Source organism: Oryctolagus cuniculus, chromosome 6 (assembly GCF_964237555.1).
Source record: "Oryctolagus cuniculus chromosome 6, mOryCun1.1, whole genome shotgun sequence".
Taxonomy (NCBI): domain Eukaryota; kingdom Metazoa; phylum Chordata; class Mammalia; order Lagomorpha; family Leporidae; genus Oryctolagus; species Oryctolagus cuniculus.
In genome coordinates this window covers 164,288,438-164,307,977 of record NC_091437.1, presented here as the reverse complement: position 1 = coordinate 164,307,977, position 19,540 = coordinate 164,288,438, and the positions used below count along the sequence as shown (strand labels likewise).

Genomic DNA, 19,540 nt, shown 5'->3' with positions numbered 1-19,540 from the left:
GGTGACAGTTAAACACCAGCATCACTTGGGGGGCACACCACAGGGGAAGGGGCCACAGTGGGGCAGAGGGAAGGTGTCTCAGGCTCAGGAGGACACTCACATCAGGGGACAAACGTTTGAGCAGAGACCTGATTGAACTGAGGAGTTGATCCCAGTGGGTGCCCTGGGATGAGCATCCAGGGCAGAAGAGATAGCCAACGGGAAGAGGTTGAGGCCAGAACACATTCAGCATGTTCAGGTACAGGAGGGGGCCGGCGTGGCTGGAGGTAGCAAAAAGGATGCAAGGAAGTGAGATGAGGGGGCAGCGGGAGGGAGTTCTCAGGGGGCCAGGCTGCGGGCTGTGGAAGCTTCGTTCTCGGTAGTAGAGAAGCAATGCAGTGTTGCTAAGGAGAGGAGGTGGGCCTTTCTCTACATTTTGAGACTAATTCTGCCTGCTTGGAGGGGAGCAAGTGATTTTTGTTAGCTTTTCCCATCCTCCCTGCCCTGTGGATGAGGCTGTGTGGTTATTTAGAATCTGGGGCCTCTTGCATGGCTCCCTATGGCCAGGGACCCTCTGGCCCTCGTGACTCACTGCTGGCCTTGTTGGCCGCACCCCAGTCCTGCAGATGCCCACCCTGGATTGCACACGGTCAGAGCTCAGGGCTCCTGCTGTCTGCCTCTCCACACTCCCCTGCTGTTTCCTGCATGCTCCTCTGCCTCCTGCTTCACATCTCGCAGCGTCAGCCTCCCCTGGGCGGTCTGCAGGCCCTTGTGCACCTGTCCCAGGCTGCTGATTGTGTGTTGTGCACCTGTCCCAGGCTGCCGATTGTATGTTGTACACCTGTCCCAGGCTGCTGATTGTGTGTTGTACATCTGTCCCTGGCCTTGCCCTGTGTGCTCACTTCTCGGCATGTCATAGGATCGATGTCAGGAAATAAGCAGGAGAAGTAGATGGAAGTGCCTTTTCCATCTTCAGCCAGAGTGGGCAAGTCTCTTTCCTTGGGGTTCTAGGACTTAGAGAAGTTTCCTCTGAGCTCAATCAAAGTGCTCCACCAAGTAGCCCCCAAACCCTGTTCCCTGTTGGGCAGCAAGACAGGAGCCTGCAGCAGCTCCCGAGGGAGGACGGGCCTTCTGTTTGCATTGGTGCTCTAGGTAGGAGACGGGGGGTGGGGGTACACAGCAGCATCACAGAGCTCCTTGCTTTGGGCTCGGTATGTTACCTGCTCATGAGATGGCGTGCAGGGGGTGGGTGGAGAAATCAAGGAAGGAAGGAAGAGAGGGAGAAAGAGAAGGAGGGAAGAAGGAAGGAAAGGAGGAAGAGAGGATGCAACAGGAAATATCGGAGCCAGGCTGGGCACAGCCCAAGGAAAGAAGTGACCTGGTGTGTTGGTGTGAGGTGGAGTTGAGAGCAAGTGGGCTGCCCAGAGCAGAGGTAAGAGGACCAGAGCTGCTGACTGAGAGGTGGAGCTGTCATCAGGTTCTGTAATGCAGCAAACACAGGGAGAAGTTACACCTTTTCGTTGTCTTCCAAGCCCCGTGAAGGCAACACCACGAGCGGGGAACTCTGTCCCTTGCTGGCTGTGCAACAGGTGAGATCTGACTCTGAAAGTCCACGTGACACCTGCGGATGGGGCTGAGACCACCTGTCCCCCAGGGACCTCTCGCAGAGCCCATGAAGGAAGGACACATGTGGCAGGAACCAGAAAGGCGGTCTCCGAAATCGTGGGCACTCAGGAAACGGAAAGTCTGATTTCAATTTTAATTTCAGGTTGCAGCGTTTTTGTTTAATCGGGAAAACTACCGAGAATAAAACATGCGTGCCCTTATTGTGTCATTTAGATAGCTCCTGTATATAATATTTGCCATCACCTTGCTGAATACATTAATCAAACCAGCCTACACCTTACGCCGGCTGAGACGGGCTGGATGGAGCCTGAACTTTAAGATCAGCGTGCTGGGGGCAGGGTGTGCGCTGCAGCATGGACTGCAGGAGCAGAAGAGAGGATATGGCCTGTGGGCCCACCTGCCCGCAAGTGGGGGGCTGCTCAGTGCACCCCTTTTGGGTGGAAGCATTGTCTCTGTGGAGGGCAGGGCAGCAGCAGCAGTTGTGCAGTGGGGGAAGGCAAAGTTTATTCACAGACTCAATGGTGTGTGATAGTTTATGAAGAGTGTGTGTGTGTGTGTGTGTGGTGTGTGTGTGTGTGTGCATGCATGTGTGGCGAGAGAGCGCCTTACCTGTGTGTTAACTATCTTTGGCAAGATTAACTGGCTTGCAGGAGGATTGCTGCCTTTGAGAAGAGGGGCCAGGCGGCTGAGCGTGGAATAAGGAGATTTTTCCCAGATGCACCTTCTTGTGCCTTTAGAATTCAAGGCCGAGGCCATGTGCCCACAGCAGTGTCCAGGTCACAGGGCTGGACACCAAAGCCAGGCTTCTCTGACCCTGGCAGCCTGAGTCTGTTTTTTCCACACATGTTTTTATTTTTAATGGACACACATAGTGGCACCTATTGACGGGGTATGAGGTGACAATTCGGAGCGTGGATAAACATGTTGTGATCAGATTGCGGGGTTGGTGGGCCGGCCTTAAGCCCTGTTCCCGTGCCTGCAGCTGCTCTGCAGGGCGTTCCTGGAGGGACGGGGCATTAAGTGGGGAGCCTGGGCTGTCAAGACCACGTTCTTCCCGAGACGTGCTATTAGCCCGGCTCCGGTAGTGGCTTAATTACTGCTTCTTCTGTCTGTTAATTTTTGGCTGCTTCTTTTGCACTCAGGGGAAGAAAGGTGACGTGGGCCCACCTGGAATCCCTGGACCGTTGGGACCGCAGGTAACCATTATCTTCACATTCTCTTCTGTGGCAATGTCACCTTCTTTGTTAAAATACATGACTATGTAGCAACCCTCAGGTAGGTCACTAGTCACCATGAAAGCATTGAAAAGAATAGGCAGTAGTGGGTCATCTGTCCTCTCAGTCCCACCCACCATCATTCCCTCACCCCTCCCCCACTGCTGCCAGAGCCCAAGGGGCAGAGAGAAGGCATGTCTGCATGACAAAAGGGAGCACCATTCCTGTGTAAAGGCAGCGAAGGGAGGTGGCACAGGGGCACTGAGGGACAAGCCACAGGCAACCTGGCAGTGGTGGGGGAGGGGCGCAGCTCTGTGGGAATCCATACGTGGACACAGGCAGGCGGGTGTGTGTGTGCAGGTTTGGACAGGTCCGTGGTGCCTTAGGAGCAGGGAGCATGGAGCAGAGCGTGGTGGGAGAGGAAGTTGAGAACTGGAAGAGGCTCAGCTGAGGGCCCATAAATGGGAGGAATGTGAAGACCCTGTGCTGTGGTTGCAGTCTGGCTGTGGACTCGTGGGACCCAGACCTGCCCCCTTCCCCTCTCTGAGCCTCGGGTCCCCTGTCTGTTCCTAGACAGGGGCTTTCCTGGCTCATGGAGCCCCCCCTTCTCACCCACCTCCTCTTTGCTCTGACTCCTGCTGGTGCCTTGGCACTGAGCTGTGCTATGTGTCCCTCTGTCCCACACTTTGTCCTGCTGCCTGCAGCCCCACACACGCTGTTCAAAGCTCTGCTCACCCCCTCACCCCAACCTCCGCCTCAGATCAGTGAACTCCTGGTGAAGGCTCCAAGTTGAAGACAAAAGCAGGGACTCTGACGGCATTCCTGAGGTTCCCTGGGCACAGTGAGGACCGGGTAAGGGTGGCCATCCCTGGTCTTCCGGCCATATTGGTGATGAGCAGGTGGGCTGGGGTTGTGATCAGCTCCTCTGTCCTGACCCCTCCTCCCAGAGCTGCAGGAAAGAAGTGGGCTTTGGGGACACACCGCCTCCAGGACCTTCCATCCCATTCCTGTCCCCACGTGGCAGTCCCTGTGTGTACCTGCAGTTGACCCAGGACACACGGCTAACCCACTTCATAAGGTGGCTTTTCCTGCTGATGGACATCAAAGTGTCCATGAGAATGACGGGCATGCGGGGTGCACATCAGACTGCATTTCGGTGCCTCTCATTCAACTCAGGATATAGCTAGGGACAGAAAATACAAGACACACTGTAATTGACAGTTCTCTGAAGATTTCGTATTCATTGTGGCATTTTGCTGTTAATACCGAAAAATGGGGTGCTTTGTGCATTTGGTGTGTGACTTTGCTTTCCAGTGAGCAAAGCTTGTGTATCTTAGAATTTGCCATCAATGACGTTTTCTATCAAATTATTTTACCTACAGGTGTTTTATTTGCCTACACTCTTTGCTACTCTGGAAAATGTATTTTCATTTTCATTCAGCAAGTCTTTTTAAAATTTATTTATTTAGTTACTTATTTGAAAGGCAGAGTCAGAGAGGGAGAGAGTGAGTGAGTGAGTGAGAGAGAGCTTCTACCCACAAGTTCAGTCCCCAAATGGCCCAACAGCCAGGGTTGGGCCAGGCTGAAGCCAGAAGCCAGGAACGCCATCCAGGCTTCCCCCATGGGTGCAGGGAACCAAGAACATAAGACATCTGCTGTTTTCCTGGGCACATTAGCGGGGAGCTGAGTGAGAAGTGGGGCAGCCAGGATTTGAACTGGTGCTCATATGGAATCCTGGCATCATAGGTGGTAGCTTAACACACGGAGCCACCACGCTGGTCCCCTGAGTGCCAGGCATGGAGCCAGGCTGGGGTGTCATTCCTCCGAGGCTTCCCCGAGTGGCACACACCCCGATTCAGACAGAGGGCTCAGTGTTCAGGACCAGGCAACACAGAGCTGCAGGGGGCACAGTTTGCTGCCCTGCAGCTGCTCCCTACGGATGGACAAAGCTGCATCCAGCCACACCTAGACTTGAAAGGGGCAGAATTTCTCCAGGGCCTGCAAGTCCCTCTAATTCACTCTTCCTGACCCAGCTCCTGGGAGGCAAAGTCAGGGAGATGCCATTGAGACTGGAGCTTGTCACATTCCCTCAGCAGGAAATGAGCCGTCCCAGCCAGGGCTGCTAGGGAGGCAGCCACCAGGTCCAAGGCTGGGGGAGTGAGAGAACAGTGTGGGCAGGAGCCCGTGTTGTGTTTCCTAAGGGAAGGAATGGGAGAGGCAGGTGATTGGCTGGCAGAATAGGCTTAGCATCAGGTGGTTGAGGAGAGGAGCTCTGTGGTCTGGGGATGGTGTTCTGCTGTCCCAGACTCCAGGGACCTGATGAAAGTTAGCAGGGGGACGATGGCCTAGGGACTGGTGGGCTGCATGTAGAAGTCTTGCTGTCAGGCAAGCTGTTGGCTCTCTACAGGATGCAGCCCCTCCCCAGGGTCTGCAAGGCCCTGGGACATGAAAGCATCGTTGTTCTAAACATTGAGGTGCTGCAGGAGGATCCGCCGAGCAGGGCTTGCACTGTGGAGGCCTGAGGAGGGTGCCTTCACTGACTGGAGAGTCAAGCTGACCCAGGCAGGGCACTGGAGAGGAGGAAGGGGCACACCTGCGTTTGCTTACTGCTCATGGCAGATGCTGTCTTTAGCGTTCATGCAGAATTGTCCCTCTTCTCCTGTACAAATGCCTGTGAACGGAGTCTACTTCCCCCATTTAAACCCAGAGACTCTGAGTTCAGGGTTGCCTTGGCTTCATCTGCGATGGGATGGGAGTAGGCACTGCAGGGTCTGGGGCAGGGGTGGTCCCAGGACGGTAGCTGCCCTATGAGATGCTCTCAGTGTCTGTCCTCTGGGATGGACGCTTTGGCCTGCTGTGAGGTTTTACAAGTAAAGGCCACATCCCTGACGCCCTGGGTAGGGGTGCCTGTGTCCTGGTGGCCCGTGAGGAACTATGGACATCTGCGCCTGCTCTGACCGAGAGTGATGCAAGCACGGTGCCCCCTGAGTTAGTGGGAACAGCCAGGGAAGGGGCTGGCCAGAGACCTGGGTGGGCTTGCAGAAGCCCCGCCCCCGACCCCAAGCTGGGTCGTCCTTACACTTGGTTGGTGAGGGAAGGACTCACAAGGGCAGTTCAGCTTCCCCAGAAAGCAGATCTGTGCCAGCTGTACAAGGGACTCGATTGCCCTGCTAATGTGTGCAGTGATTTTCATGCATCTCCACATTCCATCCACTTCATAAATCCCCAGTTGGAGGTAGGTGGGATGGGAATAATTATTCGCCTTTCTTTTACTAATGATCATCCGGTGAATTGATTATTTATGCATCATCATTGGAGCTAGTAATCACATTAAATAGCAAGTTAATCATGGTAGTATTAGAGGCATCAAATATTTCACTAATAATAATTGAACTGATTGGCAAATTAAATGTAGAGTTGCCACAGGTCTTTTCATTAGAAGTAAGAACAGGCTCACGTTTCCTTTGTAACATTTAGGTCTACAGACTGTTTCCCTCTGGGTCGTAAGGAGACGAATTGGCTGCCATTTTCCAACAAGTACAAGAGAAGAAAAGTAGCATTTGTGAGGGCTCCTTTGTTCCAGGCTGGTTCACAACCTTCTTCAGACTGCACGCAGTGACCAGCGGCAAACGCCGCCACACGCTTTGTTACAGCTGGGGAGACTCGGACTCTAAGCATTGAAATCCAGTGCCTGGAAGTCCATTGAGGTATCCTGAGGCCACACAGGATTCCACCAGGCCACCCTAAACCAAAGCTCTGACCTTCCTGTCAGTCTCCTGGCCAAAGGAACGGCCTCCCCTGCAGTACCTTGGAGAGCTCCCAACAGTGCTGGGTCTTGAACTTGAGTCTGGAGTTTGTTTTAGCTCTATTTCCTTTTTATTTTTTTTTTAAGATTTATTTATTTATTTGAAAGAGTTACGCAGAGAGCAAGAGACAGGTCTTCCATCCGCTGGTTCACTCCCCATTTGGCTGCAATGCCAGAGCTGTGCCAATCTTTTTTTTTTTTTACAGAGTGCTGGTGCACCACGCTGATCCGAAGCCAGGAGCCAGGTGCTTCTCCTGGTCTCCCATGCGGGTGCAGGGCCCAAGGACTTGGGCCATCCTCCACTGCACTCCCAGGCCACAGCAGAGAGCTGGCCTGGAACAGGGGCAACCAGGACAGAATCCGGCGCCCCGAATGGGATAGAACCCAGTGTGCTGGTGCCGCAGGCAGAGGATTAGCCTATTGAGCCACGGCACCGGCCTGTGCCAATCTTAAGCCAGGAGCCAGGAGCTTCTTCTGGGTATCCCATGCGGGTGCAGGGACCCAAGGACTTGGGCTATCTTCTACTGCTTTCCCAGGCCATAGCAGAGAGCTGGACTGGAAGTGGAGCAGCCAGGACTTGAACTGGTGCCCATATGGGATGCTGGCACTGCAGGTGGTGGCTTTACCCGCTATGCCACAGTGCTGGCTGTTTCCTTCTTGTAACCTTAATAACCTCACCTATATGCTTCCTGGAAGGTTTCTGTCTTTTGGATGGAAAAGTTGGAGAGAGAGGAAGAGGCCTTATCAGTCCTAGGAAAACTGGTCAAGTGTATGCAAAAAAAAAAAAAATTTTACCATTGCTTTCCTGTGATTTTGCCATTAGTCCTCTAGTTATTTGGAAACTTAGCTATGAGTGGACTCAGACAGCTGCTGTGTTTGGAGATGAGTGCACTAATTAAAGTTAACAAGAAAGCCAGAGAAGCTTGGTCCGGTCTGTGCTGGAGAGCTTGCGTTGCCAAAGGAGCTGAGGGGGCCTGGGCGGAACAATGCCAGAGGTCAGTATAGAGGGGGCAGAACAGGCTTTGTGACGAGGCGGGGCCTCTTCTGATGTCTTCCCGGCCCTCGTCTGAGTGGCTCCTGCCCAGAGCACCGCCCAGCTCTGCCTGACCCTCCATGGCTCCAGCTGTGAGCTGATTTCTGCACCGGGGGTCGACGCTACCTTGAGGACTCACCAGGGCCTATCCTCTGAGAGAGCTGCATAGCAAACCAAATGCAGGTGCCAGCAAACCGCCTGCGTTTTCTGCCTGTTTACTACCAATGGTTGGCTCACGTGCGCCCTCTGGAGGGAGACAAGGGAACGGGTCTTGGAGCGGCGAGCTCTGCTATTCTTTGGTATTTGCCGCCCTCTGGTGGCGATGTGGTATGTTGTCCCTGCAGTCCAGGTGACTGCAAGGGGTTATGGAGCAGTGCCCTGGGGTGGTCGCAGCACCAGGTGCAGAGAAAACTAGAAGGGCCTTCCCCCCTCCCCCCCTCCTCCCCACCCCTCCCACCCACACTGAAAGCTGTTCTGTGGCCTTGTGTGTCAGCCTAGGCTCCTTCAGTTACCCCCGAGCCTGGTACCCCAAGGCTTGCCTGCATCCCTCGTGGGTGGAACACCCTTCCCAGAGTGTGGCCTTGGTGCTCGTGGTGCTCCTGGCCCGTGGCGATGTCCCTGCCCCTCCAGGCGCCTGTGCCCTGGTGCCCAGGTTTATTTGAGCACCTGCCCTGTATCGGCCTGCACGCGTCTGCCTCCCCTGCCTCTGGCGCTGTATCCAGATGGGCACTGTTTTGGTTTCAGTTCACCAACAGTGCCTGCTTATGGACAGTGACTGAAGCACAGGCATGGATGGTTGGAACGGCGTGTGAGTCCTGCTGTGGCGAGTGGAAGTGTACATGGAGGTGTAGCCCGCCCTGACCTGTAGCACTGGCAGGTGTGGGGCGTGCGAACCCTGCCATTCACCCCCCAAGACTCTGGTCCATGGCTAATGACTGGAGGTGTTGGTTAGTGGGTTAACCCACTGTGCGTGTGTGTGTGTGTGTGTGCGTGTGTGTATGCAGCTGCCTTAAACGCACGAGTGTTTTATGTATCCAGCACACAGCTAATGTCACCATTGTTGAAGACGTCTCCCCCAGCTACGACACGCTGGTCTTCTGCGGGTTTTCCTTCACATCATTTCTTCCTCTTGGTTTCTGTTCTTTGGTTTGAGAGTTGGGCATCACAAACAAAGCCCGAATCCCCCGTCTTTGCTGTGCCCCGTCCCCTCCTCTCTGTGGAATGCGGGCACTTCTCTGACCTCCCCTTGTATCTTCTCCAGGGTCCCCCAGGACCGCCCGGAGCCCCAGGCCCTGCTGGACCAGGAGGCCCCCCGGTAAGACTGGCTTTGGCTTTTTCTCTCCTGGGGGCTCTTGATGGTGGCTGTGTGGCCTGTGGGAGCCAGGGGCACCTCCCCCGTGCAGGCGTCTGCTTTATCTCTGCCCAAGACCAGTGCGGAGACACAGGCAGGAGAAGCCCCACTGGGCTACCCCCTAGCCTGGGCTGTGTAGACCTTGGAGGCCCTTCCCTGGGCAGGGCCAGTGGGGTAGCACAGCTGTGTGTGCTGTGGCTTCCAGAGCCATGTGGTCTTGAAAGGACCCAGCAGAGTGTTTGTCACCACTCCCCTCCCATCTCCCAGGAGGCAGCTGGGAAAGTCCCCAAAGCATACTTGGAGTTGGGGTGTGGGGGTGTCTTTGTCCATGGGGGCGCAGATGGGACAGTCAGCACAGGGAGCTGGGTCCATCCATCCATCCCCCCAGGTGGGGTGTAGAGCATGGTGGCTCCTGGCTGTGGACCACACAGGCGTGGCCCCACCAGGCATGGATATGGGCCCCCTCTGGGTCTCACGGACCACAGCTGGTCCTGAGGTGCCCATGGAGAGCCAGAGGCCAGGGCCTGTGTGGGAAAGGCCTTGGGACCAGGGCCAAAGGCTCCAAGGGGATCAGGCTCACAGCGACTGTGTGTTCCTTTTTCAGGGTTTGCCTGGAGAGATTGGCTTCCCAGGAAGACCTGGGTCTGTGGGGCCTGTGGTGAGTGTCCCGGGGCCTCTTCCCGCCTGCTCTCCCCTCCCAGCCCAGGGCCGCTGTCTCCCGGTGTGCCCCCTCCCTTGCGGCCTTGGCCCGAGAGCCAGCACTCGCCTGCCCCTTCCTTCCATGGGGACTTCCTTGGGTTCTGTCTTCTGGGTTGCACCGTGTGCCCTGGGCCACTGTGGGGTAGACGTGGGCCCTCCTCATCCAAAGACCCTTTCAACAGTCCCCAAGCGTCCCAGGGGAACAGAAGCCAGGGACAGAGACACCGAGGCCAGGTCGAGGGTGTGGCAACTCCTTTCTGCAGCTATCCTGTCATCGTGCCCCTGCTGCCCCCATGGCGTTTCTCACTGGGAAATGGGACAGGGCACGGCTTTTATACCCTGTTGGGGGGCTCAGCCAAAACTGGTGTCTGCACGTAGGAGGTATGTGGCTACACTCAGGGGTGTCTCCACACGTGTCAAGAAATGTCTCCATGTGTGTCGGGTGGTGCCTGGCACCTCCCCCCCACCCATGGACCACGGATCCATGGGTGGATGTGGACTGAGGCACCCTGGAGGCAGGGACTAGCTCCCACGTCAGGGTGCTGGGCTGATCGGGGCAGAGCCCCAGAGGGCACCCTGTGAACGGCGTGGTCAGCACCAGTAGTCGGTGTCACCCACAAGCACCTCACATGAGTGATGGCATTGAAAGGGCAGACACATTGGCAGTCTTGGGTCTCGTGGGTCCCCCACAGATACATGGCGGTGTGAGCACAGGGCAGGACAGGTGTTACATTGAGGGGAAAAGGATCCAAAAGGCACAATGGTTTATCCAGGTGCAGCTATGGCCACCAACGCTTTGAAGCTCAGCTTCTGGCTTCAGTGTTTGATCTTGGTCATGGTCAGGATTCCATTCACCCAAGGACCCTGAACCCCCAAACAAGCCCCTCCTCCACACCTCTGCAGAGGCCCTCACTCCCCAGACACCTGCTCAGAGCTGGGGAGACTCTTCTACCAACAGTCACCACCCAGCTTTCAGACACAGAGTGACAGGTCTCAGATTGCGTTGCAGTGGGTTCTGTAGGCAGAAGAATCACTAAGATTATAAATGTAAATGATTTCCTTTATACCTGTCCCAGGTATGTGTGTGTACCTGGGCACCATTTAAGACATACAGAAAAGGAGATGATACAACGTCTCTGGTGGGGTGGAAGGAGCTGGGGGTGGGCAGGAGATCCTGGTCCCTGTGAGTCTCCTTTCCTGGCTCCGTGACCTTGGAGTCTTCATCTCTTTACCTGCAGACAGGTGCAGTAACGCCTTCCTGCCCCGTGGAATGGGTGGGCATGGAGGAAGCTCCTGGTGTTGGGGATACAGCGTCCCTGGAAGTGAGAGGTCGCAGTGCCAGAGCGTGCTGAGGGGTTGTGTGTTGGCTTCTTGAAGAAAGAGGCCGGCGCCGCGGCTCACTAGGCTAATCCTCCACCTTGTGGCGCCAGCACACCGGGTTCTAGTCCCGGTCGGGGCACCGGATTCTGTCCTGGTTGCCCCTCTTCGAGGCCAGCTCTCTGCTGTGGCCGGGGAGTGCAGTGGAGGATGGCCCAAGTTCTTGGGCCCTGCACCCCATGGGAGACCAGGAGAAGCACCTGGCTCCTGCCATCGGATTGGTGCGGTGCGCTGGTTGCAGCGCGCCGGCCGTGGCGGCCATTGGAGGGTGAACCAACGGCAAAAGGAAGACCTTTCTCTCTGTCTCTCTCTCTCACTGTCCACTCCTGCCTGTCAAAAAAAAAAAAAAAGAAAAAGAAAAAGAAAGGGGCCGGAATAGGTAGGGAGAAAGGTGACAGCAGAGACCCTGTGGCAGAGATGCTAGGGTGATGCCCTCCTTGGGCGCCCCTGGGAAGCTCAGGGTAGGAAGAGAACCATTGGCAGAAGGCCCAGCAGACTGCCCTGCCCCTCACCCACTATGCATATATGGGAAACTGGAAATAGGATGTGGACCAGAGGGAGACACTTGTTCCATCAAAGGAGAACGCTAAGGAGAACCCGGCGGGAACCTGGCCATAGCCAACTGCAGAGAGAGCACCTGGCGAAGGGTGGGTGAGGGGCTGTGCCCCCGCTCAGGCTGCAGGGGCAGCTCAGGGGTGCAGGACTTCAGTGCCTCCCTGCTCATACTTTTAATTGATTAAATTTAATTAATTTTAAATTAATTAATTAAATTTAATTAATTTTAAATTAATTAATTAAATTTAATTAATTTTAAATTAATTAATTAAATTTAATTAATTAAATTTAATTTTAATCTTTGTTTCTCTACATGTCCCAGGGGCCACCTGGAAGAGATGGGCTGAGTGGACCCCCAGGCCTGCCAGGAGCCAAGGTTGGTGATCCCAGGGTTGGCGTGGACTTGGGGACCCCAGACACAGAAGCAAAAGTGGGTCTTGACTGGTGGTGAAATAGTTGGCCGTGTGGACCCTGGGTCGGGACCAGGTTAAAATGTGTGGATTTACAGGGCCGGGTGTGGGAGAGCCTTTTGTCTCTGTCTAGACAACGAGGGAGCGGTTGGAAAGCCCTGGGCTGTTAGCCTGTGTGTTGATCTTGCCTGCGTAGAGGAAAAGCTTCCAGAGACCCTGACTTCTGTTAGTTACATTGCAGTGGGGCTCCCATCAGTAGAATCACGGAGGTAAAAAGCAGAGGTGCAGGGAACAGGGCACAATCGCAGCGGGACGGAGGCGAGTGGACCACGGCTCCGCTCTGCAAGTGTTTAATGAAGGGCTCTTCCTTTCATGGCAAGTTCCCCGCACCCCAGAGGCTCCTGTTACAGGCAGCTTTTGAATACGGAAGGGAATCCGCCATGCTTCCAGTGGACAGGCTGAGAAAGGCAAGGTTCTCTCCACAGACGCAGCACAGGGCAGCGTCCGTTACTGGTGCGGGGGTGGGAGGGGGGAGGCATTTTGTGACTGTTGCCCGCTCTTCTCTCTGGCCTTGCACGCGAAGGGGAATGGCCGGCCAAGTGCTTCCTACACCCCGCAGTGAGAGGCAGTGCTGTTGCCCGAGTTCCGAGAATGGACTTAGCATTGACCAGGGTGGAGCGGGAGGTGGACTGGGGGCCACACAGAACTGAAGGCGTTCAGAGCCACCCAGTAGGCGTCTTGCTCACCGAGTGCGCTGAGTGTTTCGTGCATGCCGGCGGCTCCCCGGTGAACTGGGCCTCTGTCTTTGCAGGGAGAAGCAGGAGAACGAGGGGAAGATGGCCTGCCTGGGAAGCCGGGGCCTCGGGTAGGACTCCTACCACCACCACCACCACCACCACCACCACCACCACCACGCTGTCACGCACAGTGGCGTATTCGGGACGTGTGTGAACCTCAGCTTGACTTGGCAGGAGCTGGGACATTGAAAGGGGGCTGTCGCAAAGGGCATGGGCAGGGTCAAAGGGCTACAGCGAGAGATGTCAGCTACAGGACCGGCCCCACCCGCAGGACAGAAGGTGCAAGGGGGTCCTGGAACCCAGAGAGACCTGTAGCCAGGGGAGGGGACGTGCCAGTGCACACTGCTCTCTCTCTCACTCTCTCGCTCGCTCTCGCTCTTGCTCTCTCTCTCGCTCTCTCTCTCTCTCCATTGCTGCCTCTGTCTCTGCTCTCCCTGAGCTCTATCTCCAGTGCTCCCTAATGGCCAAGCCCCATAGGAAGCCACGAAGCAAGGACACCAAGCTGATGCACCATGCAGGGTCCGCCCTTCTTGGGCTTCCTGTGGGTGAAGCGTGAAAAGTGGGGCCGAGGGGGACGCACTCTGGGTGCTCTGTGTTGACACAATCTGGGGTCAGGGATTGAGCTCCTATGATCTTGTGTCCCCGAGGCCAACGTGACCACAAAGTAGTCAGGAGCTGTCTTGGTCCCTCCGTGCTGCCAGGACAACAAACCTTAGCCCGGGTCATTGACCGTCAGCAGAAGTTTATTCCTAGAGTTCTGGAGGCTGGAAGTCCACAGTCAAAGACCCTGGGGGCTCAGTGTCTTGTGAGGTCCCTATGTCCCCTGGACGGTGTTGTCTAGCTGTGTCTGTAGATGGCAGTGGCGTGAACAAGGTCCCCGGCTTTTCTCTACGAGGGCACGCCTCCTATGCACCAGGACAGAGCCCTTGCCTCTGAACCCACCCCATTGCAGGTGCCATGACACACAGATGCTTGGGAGGGTACAGTGTGACCCCTGCAGGAGGTAGTGGCCGGGCACAGAACTCCCAGCGTGCTTTGGGGCACGCCGTCTCATCCAAACGTGGGGGTATTTAACAGAATTTCACGCAGGACTTTATCGTAACACCGAGGAGAAGGAGAGATTAAACTCTGTGCGAAGAGACTGCAGGGATACATGGCCAGCTTGAGCCAGCTGTTAACCCTCTCCTTCCTCCATGGACCCAGCTCGGGCTTCCTCGTAGGGTGGGGCGTGTCTTGGAGACGCGGTGTGTCTTGGGGTCCCAGATTGGGGTTCCTGGTTGTTTCCAGTTATAGATGAGGCTCAAGATGAGAGAACTCCACCTTGTTTGCAATTCCAGGCGTCCTTTAGGGGAAGCAAAAAACAATCTGAGGGGGGCTGGTGTCATGGCCTGGCCGGTTAAGCTGCCATCTGTTACCCACCCATCCGTATTGGAGCTCTGGTTCAAGTTCTAGCTGCTCCACTTCTGATCCAGCTTCCTGCTAATGTGCCTAGGAAAGCAGCAGATGATGGCCCAAGTGCTTGGATCCCTGTACCCACGTGGGAGATCTAGGCTCCTGGCTTCAGCCTGGCCTAGCATAGGCCATTGTGGCCATTTGGAGAGCGAACCAGCAGATGGGATACCTCTCTCTCCCCCTCTTGCTTCTCTCCCTTCCCCCATCCCCACCCCACCTCTATCTCCCTCTCTCTTTCTCTGTCATTCTACCTTTCAAATAAATAGATAAAAATCTTTAAGAAAGACAGTATGAGGGGGGCGTAGGACCCTCCTCCAGAAATGCTGGACGCTGTGGTTTCATGGCGTGCGACCCTTGGACGTAAGAACGCCCCTGCATGGGGATGAAGGGCTGTGGCCAGCAGGCGGCTCTGAGGGCCCAGGCTGGGAGCTTCAGGCAATGCCTGGGAGGTAACAGTGTCTGCTCCTCTGTCTGCAGGGAGAAGCTGGGGAACAAGGTCTCGCTGGCCAGCCTGGAGAGAAGGTTTGTACCTTCATTCATTCATCCTTTTTCTTTAATTCCCTCATCCATTTTTCTACACCAGGCCTTGTATAAAGTCTTCAAATGCCAAAACGCACCAGTGTGTCTCTTGGGAACCCAGAGCACTCCCTTTGTATGTTCGCAGTTTCCTCAATAATTAACAGTACATCCTCTGTGTCAGTGGCTGTGCTGGGCGTTGGGTTCCAGCCACGGACCAGAACCAAGTGGCCGGTAGAGAATGATTGACAGATGCAGTGGGTGGTGGCCTGGAGGCCTGGAGGCAGAGAGGTGGGGCTGTCACTGAGACCCAGAGGTGTCAAGAAAGGTGACAGCAGGTGACACCATGCCTGAGCCACAAAGCCCAAGGAGGAGCTGGACATCAAGAGAGGAGGAGGGACGGGGATCCCTGGGCAGAGCTTGGAATGGCTGTTTTGCCACTGCTTGGCTTTCTACGTGACATCCATGAAGCCAGACCTCTGAGGGCTGGAGCGCATGGGGCCCGGGGCTGGCCCAGGGGAGACCCTTGCTAGTGACGCTAAATGGACAGAGTTGCCCCCTTGTTTCCACAGGGAGAAGCAGGCCTCCCAGGAGCCCCGGGTCTCCCGGGCACGCGAGGAGAGAATGGAGCTCAGGTAAGTGTGTTCCGCCTGTGCTGGTGGACAGACGCCGTGCTACAGGTGTGGTGCATTGTGGGAGGTGGCGATCCTGGCTGGGTGGAGAGTGGGTTTCCCCAGTGCAGGGGGAGGGAGAGGATGGCTGAGTCCACGAGCTGCTGCTGAGGGTGGTGGGAGGGACGGGAGCAGGTGCATGAGAGGGACTTCTCACTGAGCTGACCGGGCAGCCTTTGCTCGGGGCCTTTTGTACAGATTGGGTGAGGGCAGGTCAGAGAGAATGGATCCACGGCCCACGGTCGCGTTGCCCTTACCTGGGAGAGGCAGGGATTGTCCTTGTGTGGGCTCTAATGTTTTCTAATGTCTTTTGCAATAGGGTGAAAAAGGTGACCAGGGATGGCCGGGACTGAAAGGTGACCGGGGTGAAAAGGTAGGGGCTGGACCCTTGTCCCGACCCTCGGTTATCCCACATGGTGCTTCCTGCAGACCTCATCCAGGCAGCTGCAGACGCAGCTGTTCTTAACTTAAGGAGACGGCAGTGCTGTCAGGGACAGGGCTCCGGGCCCCCATCGCCTGTGCATCCTCTCTGTCATCACGTGGGAGAAGGCGGGGCTGCGGGCGTCTGAGCAGGGCACTGCTTCTGGGGCAGCTACACTTACCCTAAGTGCCAGGTGCACTAGGAGGCTCCCCCAGCCTGAGGGACCTGCTGAGAACCAAACCCTACACCCATACCCAGTGTGTCCCCGCCTGTGGGGTCTGACCCCAGTGTGTCCCCGCCTGTGGGGTCTGACCCGGGAGCCCGCCTCAGAGTCAGGGCAGGTGCCTGCTCTCTATCTGTAACCGGAGGCCTTCCCCAGTGCCGTGTGCCTCAGACGCTGTGGCCATCAGAAGTGGCCCACTCGGATTGCACAGCTGCAGGGGACCTGGTGAAGGACCAATCGTGGGCTGAGGGAAACCAATGAGAAACTGACTTGAGGTGGCTAGGGCCAGCAAGGCGGCCCCAGGACGAGGGTCAGCAAGAGGCCAGACGGGGTGAGGGGAGCTGCTGCCCGCTGAACCCAGAGAGGCCCAAGGCCTTAGGAAAAGGAGGCAGACACGGTCAAACACAGGTGCTGACCAGGAAATTGTGGGAGCAGGAAGGACACAGGCTCAGGGAGGGGTGTGTGTGTGTGTGTGTGTGTCTGTCTGTCTGTCTGTCTGTCTGTCTTGGGGTGGTGGTGGGGCTATTTTTATCATCCATTCTCGTGCTTAGCTGATATTAATACAAGGAGAGGATTCCATGTACTTAAGAGGTATAGTTCCAAGAATATAATGATACTTTCCTCCATCTTTCCTTTCTCCCTCCCTCCCTCCCTCCCTCCCTCCCTCTCTTCCTCCTTCTCTCCCTCCCTCTCTCCTTTTCTCCCTCCCTCTCCTTCTCTCCCTCTCCCTCCCTCTCTCCCTCTCCCTCTCTCCCTCCCCCCCATCTCTATCTCTATCTCTTTCTAATTTTCAAGATAGTGCAGTCAATTTACATTATAGTCAAAGGCTTAGCACTCCACCAAATAGAGTTCATCAAGTAAAAAGTAAAACATAAAAGGGCCCTAATTCGGCAAAAGTCTAGGCAAGGAGCATAAACAATAATCAAATGAAAACAGGTCCATTTCACTCAAAGTTTTTTTAGATTATTTATTTACTTGAAAGAGTTACAGACAGAGAAGGAGACAGTGAGATATGTCTTCCATCCACTGGTTCACTCCCCAAATGGCCACAATGGCCTGAGCTGGGGTGATTCAAAGCCAAGAGCCAGGAGCTTTTTCCAGATCTCCCACATGGGTACTGGGGCCCAAGCACTTGGGCCATCTTCTACTGCTTTCCCAGGCCATTAGCAGGGAGCCCGATCAGAAGTGGAGCAGCCAGGACTCGAACCAGCACCCATATGGGATGCCCACACTGCAGGTGGAGGCTTACCCCCCTACGCCACAGCACTGGTCCCTGAGAGGGGTTTTGATGCAAGCCCAGAGCTGCAGAATGAGGCACGGAGCCAGCCCGTGGCCCGAGTGACGGTGTTGGAAGCTGCTCACCTCAGCAACAGGCAGGCAGGTATGAGGAGTGGCACCTTCTGAATCACACATCAAAAGACAACGGATCCCCACCTTCTGGAACATTCTTTCACAGGCAGAGGACTGAGGCTGGAGTGACCAGCTTGGTGCCCCTGGCCTGGAAAGGGATGCCCCCAGCACCATGTTCGACTCGTGAGGTCCCAGCCTCTTCCCAGAAGGGTACCCCACACCCACGGCATGGCCCCCCAGAAACCTGTGGGGACCAGAAAGTCATGTGTGGCGAGGGAGCTTATTTGATGCCCTGCTGAGCCTCTTGGACCCCCGGTAGTGATGAGGTCGGATGGAGTCCGTGTGTGGGACTTGGTGTCCACGGGGGTGGCCAGGGCCCTCTCTTGTCTGCCGTGGCCGAGTCTGAGCAAACCAGCACTGAAACCGAGTGAGCCGGGGCAGCCCATGAAGCCCGGGGCTTCTGTGCAGCTGAGCTTCTCTGCACGTTCTGGTTTCTAGCATGTTCCATGTCTCTCTGTGGTGGTGCTGGGGCCAGGGAGCTGTGAGGCCGATTCTGCTTTAAGCCCGTTTTGCAGAGGAAGAAGGTCAGGGACACAGAAGCACAGACTAGCAGAGTGTGGGGGGTGCGGGCAGGCCTGGGGCTCTAGAACCGTGCTGTCGGCCACGCTGAACGAGGTCCTTCCAGCGAGGGTCTCTCCCGCGTGCCCAGCCCTGACCCTTGGAGCTGGCAAAGATGCACCTGTCCTCTCTGATGTGAGCTGCTTAATGAGAGGGCCAGGGTGCGTCCCTCTGCCAGGCCCCCAGGAGAAAGCAGCGGTGAGCAAGCCCGGCCCAACTTCGGGAGTTCTGAGGGCTGTGGTGCCTCGGAGGGGTGGGGAACACAGCCCTGAGCAGGCGCTGTGCCTGGTGCGTTTCACACCGGCTTTGTGCAGCCCCTAACCAGAGAGCTGGGGTGGAGGGAGCTGTGTGTGGGTGAGCTTCCGTGGGCTTCTCAGCAGTGCAGCTTCTGGCTGAGAGGCTCACGTGTGGACCGCAGTGGCTCAGGAAGCCCTGCGTGACTTCAGCGGCTCTGCCTGAGCCCCGTGCGAGGATCCGGTTGGCCGCTCTCGTCCTCCGGAGGAAGATGTCATGACAGACAGTCCCAAGTAAGACATCAGGGCAACAGGAGCCCTTACTGGCTGTGCCATGCCTGTTTGCCCCTCCTTCTGCCAAGCTCACCCTGAGCAGTCACCCGACGTGCAGCTCTGCACAAGGGGCCTTGATGATGTTCCTGTCTCTGCAAGGCCTCACGGGAGCCACCCTGCAGAAGCTGGGGCAGGAACCCAGGCTGGTCACCCTCACCCCCCAACCCACAGGTCTTCTCTGGCCAAGTCTCTTTCTTTTCAAAATTTATTTGAAAGGCAGAGCAAGATGTAGGTAGGTAGGTAGATGTCTTCCAACCACTGGCTCATTCTTCAGGTGGCTGTAACAGCTGGGGCTGGGCCAGGTCAAAACCAGGAGCCAGGAATTCCATCCAGGTCGCCCACGTGGGTGGCAGAAGCCCAAGCACTTGGGCCATCGTCTGCTGCTTTCCCAGGAGCATTAGCAGAGAGCTGTATTGGAAGTGGAATAGCCTGGATTGGAATCGGTGCTCTGATACAGGATGTGGACATCCCAAGTGACAGGTCAACTCTCTGTGCCAAAACACCCACCACGCCGAGCCTCTTTCCCAGAGGAGCCCTGGGGGTCAGCTCACGGTTGCCTCCCTGGCCTGCAGCTCTGCGGGGCAGGAGGCTACTTCTGAGGGCAGCCATGAGGGTACCCCTCTTCCCATGCTCTTCCTCATACCCACGCCTGCCCTATCTAGCAAAGACCCGCCTGGGATCGTGTCGACATTTTTCCTGGGGAGGAAAGTGGTTTTGGTGAGACTGGACCTGCATTACCCGATCAACAGCGTCAGGAGGAGCATTGGTGAGGTCAGCTAATGTACTGTCACGCTGAGAATGAGCCTTCCTTCCTGGGACCTCGGCCAGGGTCATGGCACACAGGAGCGAGGACCCTAGATTCTGTGTAAACAGCAGG

General features: G+C 56.1%; 1 protein-coding gene across 2 annotated transcripts in view; it reads left to right on the top strand.

Annotated features, from left to right (window-relative positions):
* The window catches only part of COL22A1 (collagen type XXII alpha 1 chain), a 261,951-nt gene that overhangs the window by 135,563 nt on the left and 106,848 nt on the right, over positions 1–19,540 (top strand). For both annotated transcript variants that reach the window (XR_011389346.1, XM_051844068.2), the window contains exons 23-30: positions 2,748–2,801; positions 8,919–8,972; positions 9,613–9,666; positions 11,962–12,015; positions 12,861–12,914; positions 14,776–14,820; positions 15,387–15,449; positions 15,805–15,858. Coding sequence is in view for 1 of the 2 variants with exons in the window: in XM_051844068.2 (XP_051700028.2) it covers positions 2,748–2,801; positions 8,919–8,972; positions 9,613–9,666; positions 11,962–12,015; positions 12,861–12,914; positions 14,776–14,820; positions 15,387–15,449; positions 15,805–15,858 (432 nt within the window). In the remaining variant the exon portion in view is untranslated. The remainder of the gene's footprint in view (positions 1–2,747; positions 2,802–8,918; positions 8,973–9,612; positions 9,667–11,961; positions 12,016–12,860; positions 12,915–14,775; positions 14,821–15,386; positions 15,450–15,804; positions 15,859–19,540) is intronic.